Source organism: Notamacropus eugenii, chromosome 2, assembly GCF_028372415.1.
Source record: "Notamacropus eugenii isolate mMacEug1 chromosome 2, mMacEug1.pri_v2, whole genome shotgun sequence".
In the NCBI taxonomy this organism is placed as follows: domain Eukaryota; kingdom Metazoa; phylum Chordata; class Mammalia; order Diprotodontia; family Macropodidae; genus Notamacropus; species Notamacropus eugenii.
Window position 1 is genome coordinate 326,619,148 of NC_092873.1, and position 15,869 is coordinate 326,635,016.

General features: G+C 46.4%; 1 protein-coding gene across 1 annotated transcript in view; it reads right to left on the reverse strand.

Moving 5' to 3' along the window:
• FASN (fatty acid synthase) overlaps window positions 1-15,869 on the reverse strand; it is a 52,475-nt gene that overhangs the window by 18,134 nt on the left and 18,472 nt on the right. The window contains exons 10-22 of the mRNA XM_072645389.1: window positions 15,226-15,413; window positions 14,359-14,548; window positions 12,683-12,777; window positions 11,839-11,973; window positions 11,227-11,430; window positions 9,169-9,284; window positions 7,337-7,512; window positions 3,983-4,174; window positions 3,604-3,684; window positions 3,166-3,345; window positions 1,937-2,116; window positions 1,594-1,797; window positions 103-413 (exon numbers count right to left, since the gene is read on the reverse strand). Coding sequence (XP_072501490.1) covers window positions 103-413; window positions 1,594-1,797; window positions 1,937-2,116; window positions 3,166-3,345; window positions 3,604-3,684; window positions 3,983-4,174; window positions 7,337-7,512; window positions 9,169-9,284; window positions 11,227-11,430; window positions 11,839-11,973; window positions 12,683-12,777; window positions 14,359-14,548; window positions 15,226-15,413 — 2,252 coding nt within the window. The remainder of the gene's footprint in view (window positions 1-102; window positions 414-1,593; window positions 1,798-1,936; window positions 2,117-3,165; window positions 3,346-3,603; window positions 3,685-3,982; window positions 4,175-7,336; window positions 7,513-9,168; window positions 9,285-11,226; window positions 11,431-11,838; window positions 11,974-12,682; window positions 12,778-14,358; window positions 14,549-15,225; window positions 15,414-15,869) is intronic.

Genomic DNA, 15,869 nt, shown 5'->3' on the forward strand with positions numbered 1-15,869 from the left:
CTTCCCCTCCTGCCTTCCATCTTTAGTGTCCCCACCACCAGGTGCTGCCTTTCTGGTAGCCTGCCAGAGACACCCTCTCCCCTGCTGGGATGCCATACTTGCCTCCACCACCTTCATCTTGTGACTGGACCTGTTTTCCAGGGTGATATCTACACAGGCCTTCAGCTCCAGGGAATCCAGGAGCCCTGCCAGCAGGTGGTCCTTCTGTAAATGCTGCCACTCCTGAGCTACCACCTGCCCCAGCTCCACAGACAAGTTCCCGTTAAGCTGCAGCTGAGAGGCAGCTGCCAGGAGATAGGGCAGCCCCTTCTGTGGGGGGTCTTTGGAGGGAGCAGCTTGTGCCCCACTGAGGCCTGGCACAGAGAGCTTCACTCCGTGCTGAGCCACCTTGGTCTGCAGTTTCTGGATCAGGCCTGTGAGGAGTGGGGATAAGTAAGGCAAGGCTGAGGCTTCTGGGGGGGGATGGGGGGAGGTGTGGCCCTGGATCCTTGGGGGATAACCAAAGCATGGGGCTGGGTTGTCTTTCACTCCAGGACAGCTGCCAATTTGACTTGCTAACTGGGCTAACATTTCTGTCTTCTCAGGCTTCAGTTTCCCCATTTACGCAAGAGGTAGGAGGATAACTATACCCTGTTGCTGAGGGGCAAATGAAGTCACACTGAGTATGCTCAGATGCCCTGGTAAGAAATGGGGAAACCAAGGGATTGGGGGTTGTTTACCACCACTCTCCCTCTCCCCCCCAACCTCACCCTGCTTCTATCATCTCTTCTCACTTCTAGAAAATGAGCACAGACATCAATGGGGCTGACCTGTGCTCCTGGCTACTCACTGTTACGGCCGCAACAGACACATCACCACGAGGGTATTGTTTCTCTTGGCCCTAGCTCTTCTCTGAAAAACTCAGGATGTCACCTGCGAGTTACCTAAACCTTTCTGTGTCAAATTTAACCTCAACAGATGTAGGTGACCTGCACTAAAATGTCAGGAGGCACTTCTGCCTGCTCATTTTAAAACCCCGGAAGTCTCAGAAAGACCACAGAGCAAACCTGTGCATGGTAACAAGCTAGGAAGAGAGCACTAAAAATATGGGATGGGTTCCAGGATTTAGAAAGGCCTTGATGGGCTGGCTGGTTGGCCTCCTATGAGATGAATCTTACGTCCTATGCTTGAGTCCAGAACATCAGTCACCAAAGTAAAGGAATGGTAAAGCCCCAGCTTAATGGCTATGCCTGTGACAAGATGTGGGCATTTTAGTCACCTGTGGCTTATCCCCAAAGTCGACCCAGAATTAATAGCAGGTGGAAAACTCAAAATAACAGAGGCGACTGTTCTGGGTACCATAGACCAAGAGAGATGTGGACAAAAGAAAGCATGTCTGGAAGAGTAATCAGTGTCTCCAAGTCCTCTGAGAATGATAAGTTTACATTTCTCAGGTTTTAAAGGGAGGCCCTATGTCCTACACTCTAAGATAGGGTGAATGGATCCACAATATCTACTCTTTGCCTACCTCTGAGTTTTTCTTCTGATCTGACCGGCCCCATCTGCCCAGTTCCCTCCCTCAATGTCCCACCGAAGCCCCCAAGGTCTCCTCACCTTTGCATTGCTGCAGCTCTCCCTGAAGCTCAGCATTGTTGGCCAAGCAATCACTCTCCAGGTGAGGCACAAAACAAAATTTTTCTAGGATGGGTGTGTGGTGCTCCTGCTGCTTTCGAGGGGCCACAGAGGCATGCAGCCGTGTGATTAGGGCACCACCGGCCACTATGTAGTTTAAGCAGGAATCCACCCAGGCATCTGCCACTGCAGGGGGTTGGAATAATGAGGTTTACAGGGGGGAAGTGGTGGCAGTCTGGGTCCCTCCCCCATCACATGTGTACCTGATTCCACCAAACAGACAGCTTAGGGAGAGAACAAAGAGGAGCATGGAGCCAGGGGCTACCTTGTGTCTCATCTTGGTGCTGATACACCTTCTGCTGGTGGACAGCAGGGTCAATGTGGATGGAAGTGATGCGGGTTGGGAGGCGGAGACTGCGCTGAGATTCTCCCACAAGGGAGATTTGCAGCATGGTGTCCAGGAAGGTCACCCAATTGTCTTTCCACAGCAGCTTTCCCAGGTTCCCTGAAGCAGTGAGAAGGGATTGTTAGCTCCCAGCTCTGTCCAACATCCCCCCTTTCACGCATCCCCCTGGTATTGAGTAGCACCCTGCCACCTACAAAAGCCTCTCCAGCAAGATGCCTTCAAATAGGGTCTCCCCTCTGACTTAGTGGGCCTGCTTTTATTTTTACTCCCTATTAGGAGAGTCCTCAAATTACAGAACTCTCTATTAACCTTTTTGTCCACTCTGAGAGATGTAGGGAAAGAGGCCAGTTTGGGGCAAAACCTTAGTTTTTGGATAATCTCATAAAATATGAAACCCACCTTATCTCACCTATCAATAATCAATCAAGAAACATTTATTAAGTACCTACTATGTGCCAGGCTCTGGGCTAAGCACTGAGTGAGTATATAAAAAGAGGAAAAAGGCAGTCCTTGCCCTGGAGGAGCTTACAAGGTTGTAGTGGAGGACAGAGGACCTAATCAGCACCCCTTGAGCACCCTCTCAATTCAAAATGATCATTCTAATGAGAAGCTCTGGAAAACTGGGTGGTGCAGTGGGTAGAGAGCCGGGACTGGAGTCAGGAAGACTCATGTCCCTAGTTCAAATCCAGCCTCAGACATGTCCTAGCTGTGTGACCCTGAGCAAGTCACTTAACCCTGCTTGCCTCAGTTTTCTCATCTGTGAAATGAATTAGAAAAGGAAATGGCAAATCACTCCAGGATCTTTGCCCAAAGAAACCTAAATGCAGTGATGAAGGGTCAGACACTGCTGAAAAACAACTGACCAACAACAAATAAGAGACTCTGACATTAAGAGCCAGAGTACTGGGGACGCTTGGGTTTGGTGGGGAGGAGGTGGGTAGATGAGAAAAGGATACACAAGAAGAACCTTGCCTTGTCAGTGGACTGGCAGCCCCACAGAACCCCTGGCTCTACCTATTCAGCACAGGTTGAGTCCAAAAGCCTGGGCCCCTCCCATCCGTCTACTGGATCTAACGCTCTGGCCCTTTCTTTTTTAATGTCTTGGCTCTCTGGGAGGGAGCCTTCCTGGAGTAAACCACCAGACTCACCTTCGAGGTTGGTTTCTAAGATGCCTTGGAAGTTGGGACCGTAGTCGTAACCACGAAGCCTCAGTTCTTTGTACACATCAGCCTTGGACAGGCTGAACTTGGCAGTGGAGGCCACTGGACTCTGTCCTGACTGGTAATCGAAGATGCTGGCGTCTGGCTCCTCCCAATGGTATACTTTTCCTGCAATGAAGTGGAGTGGGGTTGAGGGGGAGGAAGTAACAGATAGCATACAGTGAGTGCCAGAGCTGGGTCTAGTGAGCAGTTAACACTGGTATGACACAGATTAGCAGAATGCTTAAAGCTGCAAGACTTGAAGAGAAAACCTTACAGACAGGAGGCCAAGAGGTCTGGACAGGCTTGCATGCCAAGGAAGGAGAGAGTTAGGAATACAGAGTCACTTGACTAGGGCATCCAACTCTCCAAGAATCCCTCACTTACCACTCACAATCAGGGTCCCATTATCAGACACTTCAAAGGTCCGAGAGGCCAACATGAGTCGTACTTCCAGAGACAAAGTACCTGCAAGGGGGAGAAAGCAGAGCATTCAAGTGATGATGGGTATAGGAAGGACAGATGATTCCTTTTTTCCTTACCAACACCTTGGATTTCCTCTGGGACTTCCAGTTCCAAATCATTAATTATTTTACCAGGTAAACATTGTTTTTTAGACAAACAAGATTCAGGATTTAAATCTAATTTCCCTCCCCACTAGAATCCGGGCATGCTGGCCTTTGGGAACTGGAGTAATGACCTCCTTAGAAATTCCAAGGGCCCTTGGAACAGGTTGTTCAGGGTTGCGCTGACTACTTCTTCTAACCTTTTTTTGGCAGGATGGTGGCCTGATGCAAGGTGACATCTTCAAACACCACAGGCATCTGTTCCATGGCCATGTCCAGGGAGCGTGCAAGTGTTTTCCAGACCAGGCACAGGTAGCTGGTAGCTGGGAAGATGACTCTTCCATCAATGCAGTGATCCACCAGGTAATGGTCTGGGGATTCACCGCTTGGATCTATTGTGGGAAGAGGACAAGCAGTCAGGCCTCAGAAACCACCCCCAGGAAGGATGGGCCGCTTCTGCAGAGTAGCTTGCATCCCTCTACTTCATCCGTATTGTGGGGAGAGAATGGAGGACAGTCAGACGCAGGTTCTGTAGCTGTAGGGGAAGCCAAGGGATGGGCACTTTTCCATGGAGGAGGGTGCAGTGGTGACCTGACCCTATGGTCCCTGGGGATTGGCCCTCTCCCACTTGCAGGAGAGAGGCTCACCCTGCAAGAAGAATCCCCAGCACAACCCATGACAGGCAGTCACTTGGCCTCTGCTTGAAGCCCCCCAAAGATGGTGAAGCCACTTCCCAAGGATGCCCTTCTACTTCTGGAGAGACCTGTTAGCCAGTTTTTCCTGACCTCATTGCAGCTTTGACTGATTTACCCCCAGAACGTTTTCAGAACTGCATCTATCAACAGGTCTCCTCTATCTTGTCATACGCAAACTTAACAAACGTCACTATACTTTCATCCAAATCAATGCTAAAATGCTAATAAACAGGACAGGGCAAACCCAGGCCCCTGGGATACTCTACTGAGTCTTCCTGCCACACTGATATCAAACTATTACCAACTTGTGAGTCTGGCTACTAAACCACTGCTAAATAAATAGGTCTGCCTAGAGCAGGGTACTGGTTAGGCTTTTATGTACACACTTATGTCTGAATCCATCAAATTATATTATCTTCTTATTCCCATGTCCCCATGTTCTCCACAACAGCATCAAAAGCTTTGCTAAAACCTAAGTAAACAGTATTTATAGCACTCTTCTCATCTACCAGTTTAATAGCCCTATCAAAAAAAGGGAATGAGGCTAGTCTGGTTCTTCATGAAGCTAGGCTGGCTCCTTGTGTAATGACCCCTTTTCTTTTTAGACATTCACCAAACATCTTACAAGTAATCACTTTAGAACTTTCCCCCGAGTTGAAGTCCAGCTCCTTGGCCTATAGTTAGCAGGTTCTGTTCTTTTCTCTCTTCCTCTTGAACATCAGGTTACTGCCTTTCACCTGTCTTCTGGTACCTCTCCTATTTCTCAGGACCTCAGCAACTGCATCTACCAAGAACCAGGCATGTTGTTCATCTGGGCCAGGTGACTTACATGCACCAAGGACGGTTAGGTCCTCTCTCAGTGACTCCTTACTTTTCTTGTGCATCAGTCTCTATGGCCATTTTTGTTTTGTCATTCTCAAGAATAAATAGAATTTTTCTTGGCAAAGAAAACAAGAGTATGAGATCTGAGCAGTTTTGGCTTTCTCTGTCATCAGTTCACACCCACCCCAAGTAAAGGCGAGCATCTATCTTATATAGGTTTCTTTTAAAAATCCAAGTTGGTTGGTAAGGTCCCTATGCATCTACTTTAGTGTCTTCAGAAAAAAACAACAAAAGACAAATCCTCTCCCCATCTTCACTTGAACTGTTCCCCTTTGTATTTTAACAATCTCGCTTTTTAAGAATCTTCCATCCCTTTGGGGTTGACTTCAGCAGAAGAATTTTAGGCCATAGGATAACAATATAACAACAACAATTTTAAGGCTTGCAAAGTACTTTGCAACTATTTTTCATTGGATCCTCATCCCAGCCCTGAGAGGGAGGGGATATTATCACCTCCAATTTTACAGAGGAGGAAACCGACAGAAAGATTGAGTGATTTGCTGCGCAGGAACACACAGCTACTAAGTAACCTAAAGCAGGATTTGAATTCAAGACTTCCTGACTTCTGGTCCAGCATTCTTCCTATCTAACTGCCCCAGGATACTACCTATATTTTTTCTGAACCCTTTGAAATCCGGGAAATCTGAAATTTAGGAAAAACTACCCCAAAATCAAGGGCCCTCATTTTCCTTGCCTCACCACTCCAGGAACGAACTCCCCATTAGTGAGAATCACATTCAGAATAGCATTTCCTCTTGTAAACGCCTCTCCTTATCTTGAGCCCCTCTACTTTTCTGAAGAATGATGGCAAGTAAGAAAACTATTGGCCCCTCTGCTGTTGGCTGTGGGAGATGTCTGGCAGATGTCTGGATAACCAAGGTTTCATCAGGGCTTTTGAGTGTTTTCTTTGACATGCCAGCTGGATTTGTTCCTTCACCTCTACTCTTCCTGCCACTGTCCCACACTTCTGGCCTTTGTAATCTTTCCCCTGAATTATTGCAATAGCCAATAACCTCCTAACAAAGTTCCTACCCTACCTCCTGTCTTCCTCCTCCAGTCTCTCTTATGCAATGCTAATAAGAGTTTGGTTCCCTGGAGACACAGTGGTAATCTTTTTAGAGACCAGTTTTTATTGATTAGGTCATGCCTAATCAACCAACAGACATTCCCTTTGCCTTAAGACCTGGAGTCCAACCTCTGCCCCTCGAACTCAAGGCTCTTCACAATCTGGCCACATCCTACCCATTTGGTCTATTTCCTCAGCATTAATTACCTGTTCTCTTCCAGTGGGCCTCCTCTCCTCACTTTCCCTTGTACAGACTACATCATTCAGGCTTTTCCTTAAATCTAGATAAATAGCCTCCGTGTTCCTCTATGGAACTACTGGTCATCTTTCTAGCAAGCACCTGATGGTAGGTGGCTGCCAACATCCACATCTGGCAGCACCTTGGTTTTGTACCACTCCAATCATAGCAACATCAAGGTTGTTTCCCTAGAGACTGTAAGCTCTATGAGGATCCTTACCTTACTGTAGCACCCCTACCCTCTACCCCAGTACCTAGGAGAGGGCCGAGATAAAAAGAGACAGGGCTCAGGAAATATTGTCACAAACATTTGGAGCTCAGAGCTCATGTTCCTATAGAGAATACAAGGGCCAAGATTTAAAAAGCAACTCACCTAAGGTGGCATAGATACCTAGGGCACAGCCAGGACCAGAACTCAAGTCTCCAGATTATTCCCAGTCTAGATCTTTCCCTATCCCAGGGCAGGCTCCCTTCCCACTAGCTGAAGTGGCTTCTTATATTGTACAGGTAGGTGATAGGAATACAGAAACAACTCCGACTGAGAGTTTGAAATTGGCACTATCCAAAGCTTCCACAAGACTGAGTCCAGACTGGATCCTCTCTACCCCATTCCAAACTCTCTTAGGGGATTAGGGGCTCCCCTGGGCCCACGGCAGGGAGGGAGAAACCTCACCAATGTTGTAGATGGTGGAGGAAGAGGAGCCTCCTGAGCCGCTGGGGAAGTCGCTGCTGGAGGGGACATCCCAATTCTGGCTATGGTCCCATTTGATATGAGGGGAGATGAGTGGTGTTCCCACAGGGGCAGGGTATTCCACAGGTGGGAAGAGGCCATTGGGATTCACATTGGTGCTGAAGTGAGAGAGAGAGAGAACAGGAGATTAAATCAGAACTGTAGACATTCAGAAGACACAGGATTTCTCAGGGAGATACCCAGATCTACCAAATATATAAGGGGAGATTATGAGGCAGTCATAAAGCAGTTATAGAAGTGACTGCACAGGAAACCTGTTCTAATCCCTACCTGAAGATAGGCCTCTTGGGTAATGACACTAATGGTTAATAACTATATCAGAACTAATAAAACCCAAATGAATGCTTTCCTCAGTCACCCTGGGAAGACTTTCACAATATTGCCAACGATCAAAATTATTCTGACCTCCACTTTGGGAATTATCTTTGCAGCAGTCACACTGTTACATAAGTCTATCAGAGCACATTCTTTTAAACATCCTGCCACTCCAGTCCTCCATCAATGTCTCTTCAAGCTGTGGAGGTGACCTTGGTTCTTGAAAGCTGCACAGATGGAATCCTAGCTACACTGAGCTGCAGACAATGAGCTCCAGTCCCAATAAAGGATGAGCCTGGTCGAATTCAGAGGGACTCATTAGATTTACAGCCTGGATTTGTCTAACCAAAAGAGGCTTTCTTCTTGGATGGGACCTCTACAAAACTACAATTGAAGAGAAGAATCAAAAGGTCCTCCATGGGTGACAACTTTAGGTTGTCTGTAGGGTAGTGAATTTTTGGACCATAGAAATCTTAAAAACTTTCTCCTGAGTTGGAGGAGTTGGTAGAAGGAGTAATCACATGGGGCAAATTATGGACCCTTGAATTACTGAAGTAAATGCTGGCAAATCTTCCTTGGAGGCAGATTTGATTTTTAGAAATAGCTCAAAGACTCTGGGAAGTGATGAATAAGGTGGGTGGCCAAGCTGAGAAATACCATTCTGGGTTAGAAACAAAGTGTGTATTTTAAACTAGCTTGAAAAACATTTCCAAAAGGAGTTCCTGAAATATTTTGAGAGCAACACTATTTGAAATAAATGTCTACTTTCCCAAAGGAACTACCTTGAAGAGGTTAACACTGATAGAAGTCCTATCAATTCTTGTATATTTATTAATAAAAAAAAAAAATCCAACCCACATAGCCACCATATACAAGTCAGTATCCATTATCCATGGGTGGATAACTGCTGTGTGGATTAAATAACTTGAACCAGGTACACTGCCCTGCCCTTGCCAGCAGAGTCCCAGATTTCACTTGGGCTGAGCGAGGGTAAGACAGGAATCAGACGATAGGTGGTGGGAGTGTGCAGTGTTTAAATGGGTGAATGCATGTGGATGTCTATCTAACAGAACTGAAAGCACTTGAGTTACCCATATCTCTTCTATATTGGAGGACACAATTGAGATTTTGGCTGGACAAGGCTAGGACTCTTTCTCTTTTTTTTCCCCCTTTCTAATAGAATTTTTATTTTTTCCAATTACAAGTAAAGATAATTTTTAACATTCATTTTTTAAAATAAAGTTTTGAGCTCCAAATTTTCTCCCTTTCTTTCCTTTCTCCTCCCTAAGATGGTAAGCAATTTGATATAAATTGTATATGTGCAATCATGTGAAACATATTTCCACGTTAGTGGGCCTCTCTTTTTCTAGGATCCCCATGTGGGGCTGCGATGGTGAAACCTGGGCTAGTTGTAAGTTTCTCCCCCTCCTGGCTCCTACCCAGTCAGGTGAAGCTTTCCGATGTTGGTGAGGAAGAACTCCAGGTTGTCCTTGTGGTCCTTCTTCATCAGTGGAATGATTGTGCAGCTTGGCTTCAAGGCTCTCTTCAGGACTGCCTACGTGGGGGCAGGGAAAGACCCAGACATCAGGGAAGAAGTCGTATGATCAAGGTTACAAACAGGCAGAGAGCAAAAGGTCACTCTCTGCTCAGCACAGGCATCCTTCCTCAAGGGCTGGAAAGCTGAGGAGCTCAGTCTAGCCCTGATCCAAACCCCAGCTAGGGTCTGCTATGCTCCTTAGCCAGGCAGTGCTTCCTGGCAGCTAAAACCTTGCTTGACTCTTTTGACTGGTGGTCCCCTTTCTTCATCTTCAAATTTTTCTAAGTATGGTCCCATATAGTATCTATGTAATCACTATTTCTATTTTCCTTTCTTGTCTGCTTTGTGCCCCTGCTGAAAAACCTCTCAGGATCCTATGATCTACCCGTCATCAAATCCGATGGCACTTTCTTAATTATCATCCTCTTTAAGCCTTCTGTAGTAAGGCTGGATCTGACCACTCTCTCTCCCTTGGCTTCACTGATTTAGCCTTCTTCTGGGTCTCCTCTGATACATCTACATCTATTTCTGTGTACACACACACACACAAAATCACTCCTCTTTCTACTTTAGTCAATCCCCTTCTCCCACTGAAATTGTCCTAATATTTATTATTCTTTCATTCTCACTACAATTTCCCTAGTCACCTAAGCTCCAAGTCTGACAACTTTAATTTCTCTTCACAGGATTCTAGACTGAAATGGAAGAGACCTCATATATACGGTCCTTCGATCCTGATTTTTCTTCAAACGCATTTCTCACATCTATCTCTCCTCCATTTGTACTCTAGTCCAAGACCTCATCATCACACACTTAGACGCCAAACCTCCCTGTCAACTCATCTCCCAAAATTCATTTTCTCCCTCAACCTACACCACGCTGTCAGAATAATTTTTAAAATCGCTTCTAACATCTCACTTCCTGACCCAAGAGCCTAAAATATCATTCAGTGTTTGAACGCCTCACCAAGTCTAAACTCCTTTGTCAGCTTTCAAGGACCTCCAAAATCTGGCCCCACCTGTCCAATGTATTTTCCCACCATTCCCAAAGGATCTCCTCCATTTAAATCAAGATTATTTATATCTCCCTATATGAACCTCACTGCCTTCCAGTCATTGATTATCTTATTTCTTTCAGCTACCCTGCCCTCTCTTCTCAGTAGCTTTTCAAATACTTCTTTATCACCAAGACCTACCTTTTCCAGGAAGTATTTCCTAAATCACTTTAGCTCTCATTCAAAAAAAACACAGACTTAGAGCTAGAGACCTGTTGAGTCCAAGCCCTTTACTTTACCAGAAGTTGGGGTCCAGAGAAGCTAAGCCACTTGCCCAGGGTTATATAGACTACTAAGTGTCAGCAGCAGGATTTGAACCCATGGCCTCTTAACTCTTGAGTCTGGTGCACTATGCACTCCACCACACTGCCCCTCCTCATGTCTCCCTGTCTTCTGAATTCATATGGCACATATAACTTAGAAGACATAATTGTATTTTGGATACTTTTTTTTTGGTAGAGGGAAAGGGAGGGTTAACAACAGCGTCCTCGTGTTCCTTGTCACTTCTAATGATGTGATTCATTACTTGAGTGGCTTTGAAGGAATTTTTCCCTTCAGATCCCACCATGTGCTTTATTTTCCAACTCTCTAATTTTGTACATTAGATCCACTGGTTTATTTGTTATGTCTTATCTGCTTACTCCAAGTTCCTTGATGGCAGGGACTCCATTATCTATCTCATCCACTGCCAAGGAGAAGGTATGCGGCACCTAGTAGGTACTTAAGAAACGTCTGTTATATTGTGCTATACAGGCCTCCCTGGCAGCCCCTAGCATGGAGCTGAGCATGTAGGACTCAGCAAGAAATATTCTTTGTCAACTGCTAGAATGACTTTTGCTGCCATTCCAACTTGTTAATAATACTGCTGGTGTGGTTGAGTCTGGCCTCCCCTAAGGGCCACAGTACCTGCAGGAGGGCGTGGGGGGCGATCTCCAACACCACAGCATTGTCGGGGATGTGCCTCAGGGCCTCCTGGAAGAGCACTGGGCTCACCAAGTTGTTGACATTGTACTCTGCTGAGGATGTTTGGGCCAGGGGGCTCTTCCATTGGTCCTCAGGAATAGAGGTACTGAGCCAGCGAGGGGAGCGGGCCCGGGGGCTTTTGATCACCTGTGTGAGAGATAGCCAAGATTAAAAGGGGCCTGTTCTAGTCACTCCAGTTTTTTTGCTGATACTCCTCTCCTTATGCCCTGCCCACTACAGGAAGCCACTTTTATTCTGCCTCCCCTCAGCCCTCATGGTAAGCAATGGTAAGAGTTGGAAGGGCATGGGCGGACCTCCAATCTAATGTCATTTTACAGGTGAACAAACTGGGGCTTGGGGGATATGTGTGAAGTGATTTTATTTAAGGCAACACAGCTAAGTTGGCTAGAACCCGCCTCCCCCACTCTAGAACTTGTCCTGTTTCCTTATCAGACTACACGCTCACCAAGGACAGGGACTGGGCCTTTGGCTCGGTGCTTCCTGGAGGGTGTGGGTGTCTGGTAGGTGACAGCTCCCAGACTCCCTCTCACTCACCTTCTTCAGGGCCTGGAGCAGCATGGGAGCAATGGACTCCATGAAGTAGGAGTGGAAGGCAACACCACCAGTCCTCACTTCCTTAGCAAATACCCCCTCAGCCTTCAGCTCCTCAATGAATTTGCTCACCAGAGCCTGGGGAGGGGGAAAGGGGAAGGGAAATGGACAGTGTCAGTTCCCTTGAGCTTCTATCTTCAAGGAAACAAAAGGGGGAAGTATTGGGGGAAGGAGGGAAAAGGGAAGGCTTGGTTATCAATGTCTTTCCTGTCATTCCTCAAACTTATCATTTTTAAAGCCACAACTACATCTGACTTATCCATTTGTCTGGAAAGTCAGCTGAAAATCACAGAATGTTAGATAGAAGGAGACCCCGAGAAATCACCAAATCCAACCTCCTCATTTTACAGAAGAGGAAACTGAGGCCCCTAGAGGCGAAGGGACTTGCATAAAGTCACAGGGCTAGTTTGTAACAGTGCTGGGCTTATGGCAGCATGCTGGTGAATACAAGTCTTCTTTTTCCATTACACCAACCTGCACCTCACAGAAAAGGACCTGTGACTTATACATGAGGCTCAAAGGATGAGAGCCAGAATACTCTTAAATATCAGACTATCCAAAGCAGCCGTTAAATCCTCTCATCTCAGAATCTGAGCCCTCACTCTAAATAAGGGTTCTTAAAACCACCCTGAAAAAACTGTTGAGTCCCAGTCTTGCCCCCAAGTCCTAGACCTTAACGCCATAGATTCCCCACATCTGTGTCTAAGAGGAAACATAAGAGAAGTTTCTTGCTGTCCTGGAAGGCCAGATTCTCCAGCACTTCCTCCAGCCCAGGGTTCCGACTCACCTGGGGCCCTGAAATGGTGACTGTATCCTCAGAGTTATGGCAGGCAGGGACAACGCCCTTGGGACAGCGCTGTTTGCATTCTTCCCATGATAGGCCTATAAATGGGGAGTAAAGGTGTCACTTCAAATCACAAAGGGCCAGGAGGCTTCAGGAATAATGGGATCCCCAGTAGGGTTAGGGTCCCTTTCTGTGGTACGCAGAGCCTTATTTTTCCCCAGGGTTCCATCCTCTACAGTGGATTTTTGTGCACCTAATAGTTGATGATAAGTACAAGGACTTTAGGATAAGCATGCACAGGGTGTTCAACATGTACAGATGCTTCCACCATCTGGATCCCCTGGCTGTGAGGAGATGGGCAGGGAGGATAAAAGCTTCAATTGAACTGGACTTCAACGCAATTTAGGAGGGAGGAGAGAGGAGACACTAAGGTACATAACAACACAAGAATCCCAGGTACAGCCCTCCCCTGCCAGGGTAACATCCAGGTCAAATGTTGGGCTTTCTGGGCCAGATATTTCTAATACATTTGTGCCTAAGTCTGTTGCCTCCCCCTCACCACCCACTTCTATGGTTTAGCTTTGCCTTTATCAGACTTGTCAGAAACAATACTAACGCAACCTCATTCTTCCTCTCTAGGCACTGTGGTAAGGGCGGCATAATCTTTGCTTAATTATGTTTCTATCTTGTTTTACATTAAAGGGTAAACTCCTCCGGGGGAGGAATAAGGCTCCATAATTCCAAATGGCTAGTTCAGGTTTGGATCGATGCTTATGAAACATAGTGGTGCAGAAGGCAATAGTAACAAGATTTAGGAGAAAAAGAAGAGCTCAAATTGATATATCGCTTGATAGTTTTTAAAAATGAGTATTGTACCCTATGAAATACATACTGGAAATATCATTTCCATTTTGCAAGTGATAAGAGGGAGGCTCAAAGAAATAGCTGACTTGGTTCAGGCCACAGTTTGGCAGAGTAGGGACATTTCTCCAGGCCTTCTGGCTCCAAGTCCAGTACAAAGACAATTTCTACTTAGCTTTGGAATATACTGCAGGACTTAAGCCAACCAAACAAAAAGCCCAAGTGCAGAGGATTTATCTTCCAATTGTTTGATTTAGATTAACATTAAAATGAGTTAACATTTCCTGGATGGTGGCTGGGAAGCAAGGCTGGAAGTTAGCCTGGAGTTAAACATTTGTCATGAACAATCACAAAGTGGATAATTAACCCATGAGGCCCTGGGAGAAGAGAAGGACCCCAAAATGTGAGAGGTGGAAGATCTCCTTGGAAGAACACCTTGTCCAAGCTACTCATTTTATAGATGGTAAGAATGAGGCCCAGGGAAAGGGGAAATAACTTGTTTGAGGCCACACAGCAGCTCAGGAATGAGAGCTGGAACCAAAACCTAAATTCTCCTTCCAGGCTCCACTGCTCTGTGTGCTTTCTTTACCCATGGTGTGCCTAGAAGAAGGTCTTTTGCACAACTATGGGTAAGGAGAAAATTCTTAACCAAACAAATGATAGATGTGATCACTGAAGACAAAACAGACTTTTATCTCCCATGATAATCAGCCCATAGTCTGCTTGGGGCCCAGGGACTGTTTCTGATCTCTCCTTGTCCTAACTTCTCAGGAAAATGGGCAGTCCGACATAAGGCACAGCAGTTCTCAGACACCTACCCACAGCTGCCATGCTTCCTGCAGGGAACTTGGCATCTTTGATGCACTGGCCTCTCCAATAGGCAGCAAGTACAGCCTCATTCTGGGTGAGGCAGCCATCAGCATAGCCACAGGCCACCTCACCCAAGGAGTGTCCGATGATGCCATCTGGCTTCAAACCCATCGCCATCAGCATGTCAATCTGAGCAATCTGAAGAGAGAGTTACAGGGGAGAAGTGAATCAGACCAAGGACAGCTGACCCTCCAATTAATACTTTCCCTCACCTTCAATCCAAAAGTGACTGTACAGGGCCACTCAGCCCTGCACCATTTCTTTGTTGGATCCTGAGATTCGTGGCATGGTGGAGGGAGCGGGGGGAGAATTCGAGATTAAAAACTGTCCTTTCTCATTAAAGATGACAAGATTGACTCACCATAAGCGGACAAGCACTCTGGGTTTTTTCTAACAGGGTGAAAGTTAGTCACACCTGAATCCACTCCCCGCTAGACTAGTGACATATTAGATGTCTGACCAAAATTAAGGTCCTACTTTTTGACCAATGAATAAACTGTTCTTTGTGCGACACTTTCCGGCCCAAACTGGGACTGAACTCATGACCTTGGTCTCATTAACAACAGGTTCTACACTGAACCCACCAAGCTACTGGCCAGACCATTCCCTCACATAGTCTGGCTAAGAAGTATCCAAGTTAGGCAGCTCATGAAAATGTCTCATAGGCCATCCCCCTCCCCCTCCCATGAGGTTCCCAGGAAGAAAGACAGAACCACACAGGTCTCCTAGACCCTTTTCTTGAGTAAAGGATTGCTTGTTTTGTATGAGTGGGGGAGGAGGTGCACATAGGAATGGGGAAGTGTCTTCTTTCCTACCTGAATTGCAGTCAGGCTAACAAAGGCATGGACAATGTCATCAAATGTGGTCTCCTCAGTACTCAGCAGCAGGTCAGACACCTTGAGGCCATACTCTTTCACAGCCTCATCAGAGCGCAAGATGGAGTTTCGAAAGATGTCCAGTCGCATGAGACTCAGGCCCATCCCCTGCCATTGTGTGCCCATACCTGTTGGAGGGGTGGGAGGATAAGGTTACTTAGTTTAAACCCTACCCTCCTTTTCCCCTCCCATTTGCATGGAAGGAGGTATTTACCTCACCCCCTGGCCCACTTCAGGGTAGCCACAGAGGAGGGAGACTGTCAGGTGTGTAGGTGGGAGGATCCCTCTACTAGCCCTTGGCATTGAGTGGTGGATTACTGAGCCTGAGGAAGAGGAGACTCAGGATTGGGGTAGGAAGGAGAACACAAATGAATTTCTTATAATGAGGAATGCTGTCATTCTCACCCTTCCTCTCCCAGATATGATGAAATGAGACTTAATGAGGATTTAGACATTCTTAACATTAAGTGTTGGTAGAAAAAAGAATCACAGAATCAGTGATTGATGTAGGATGTAGCTGCATTTGGAAACAAGAATGGACAGGTCCTTCTCAATGCTAAGATTCTATGGTTAGAATAAAGCCC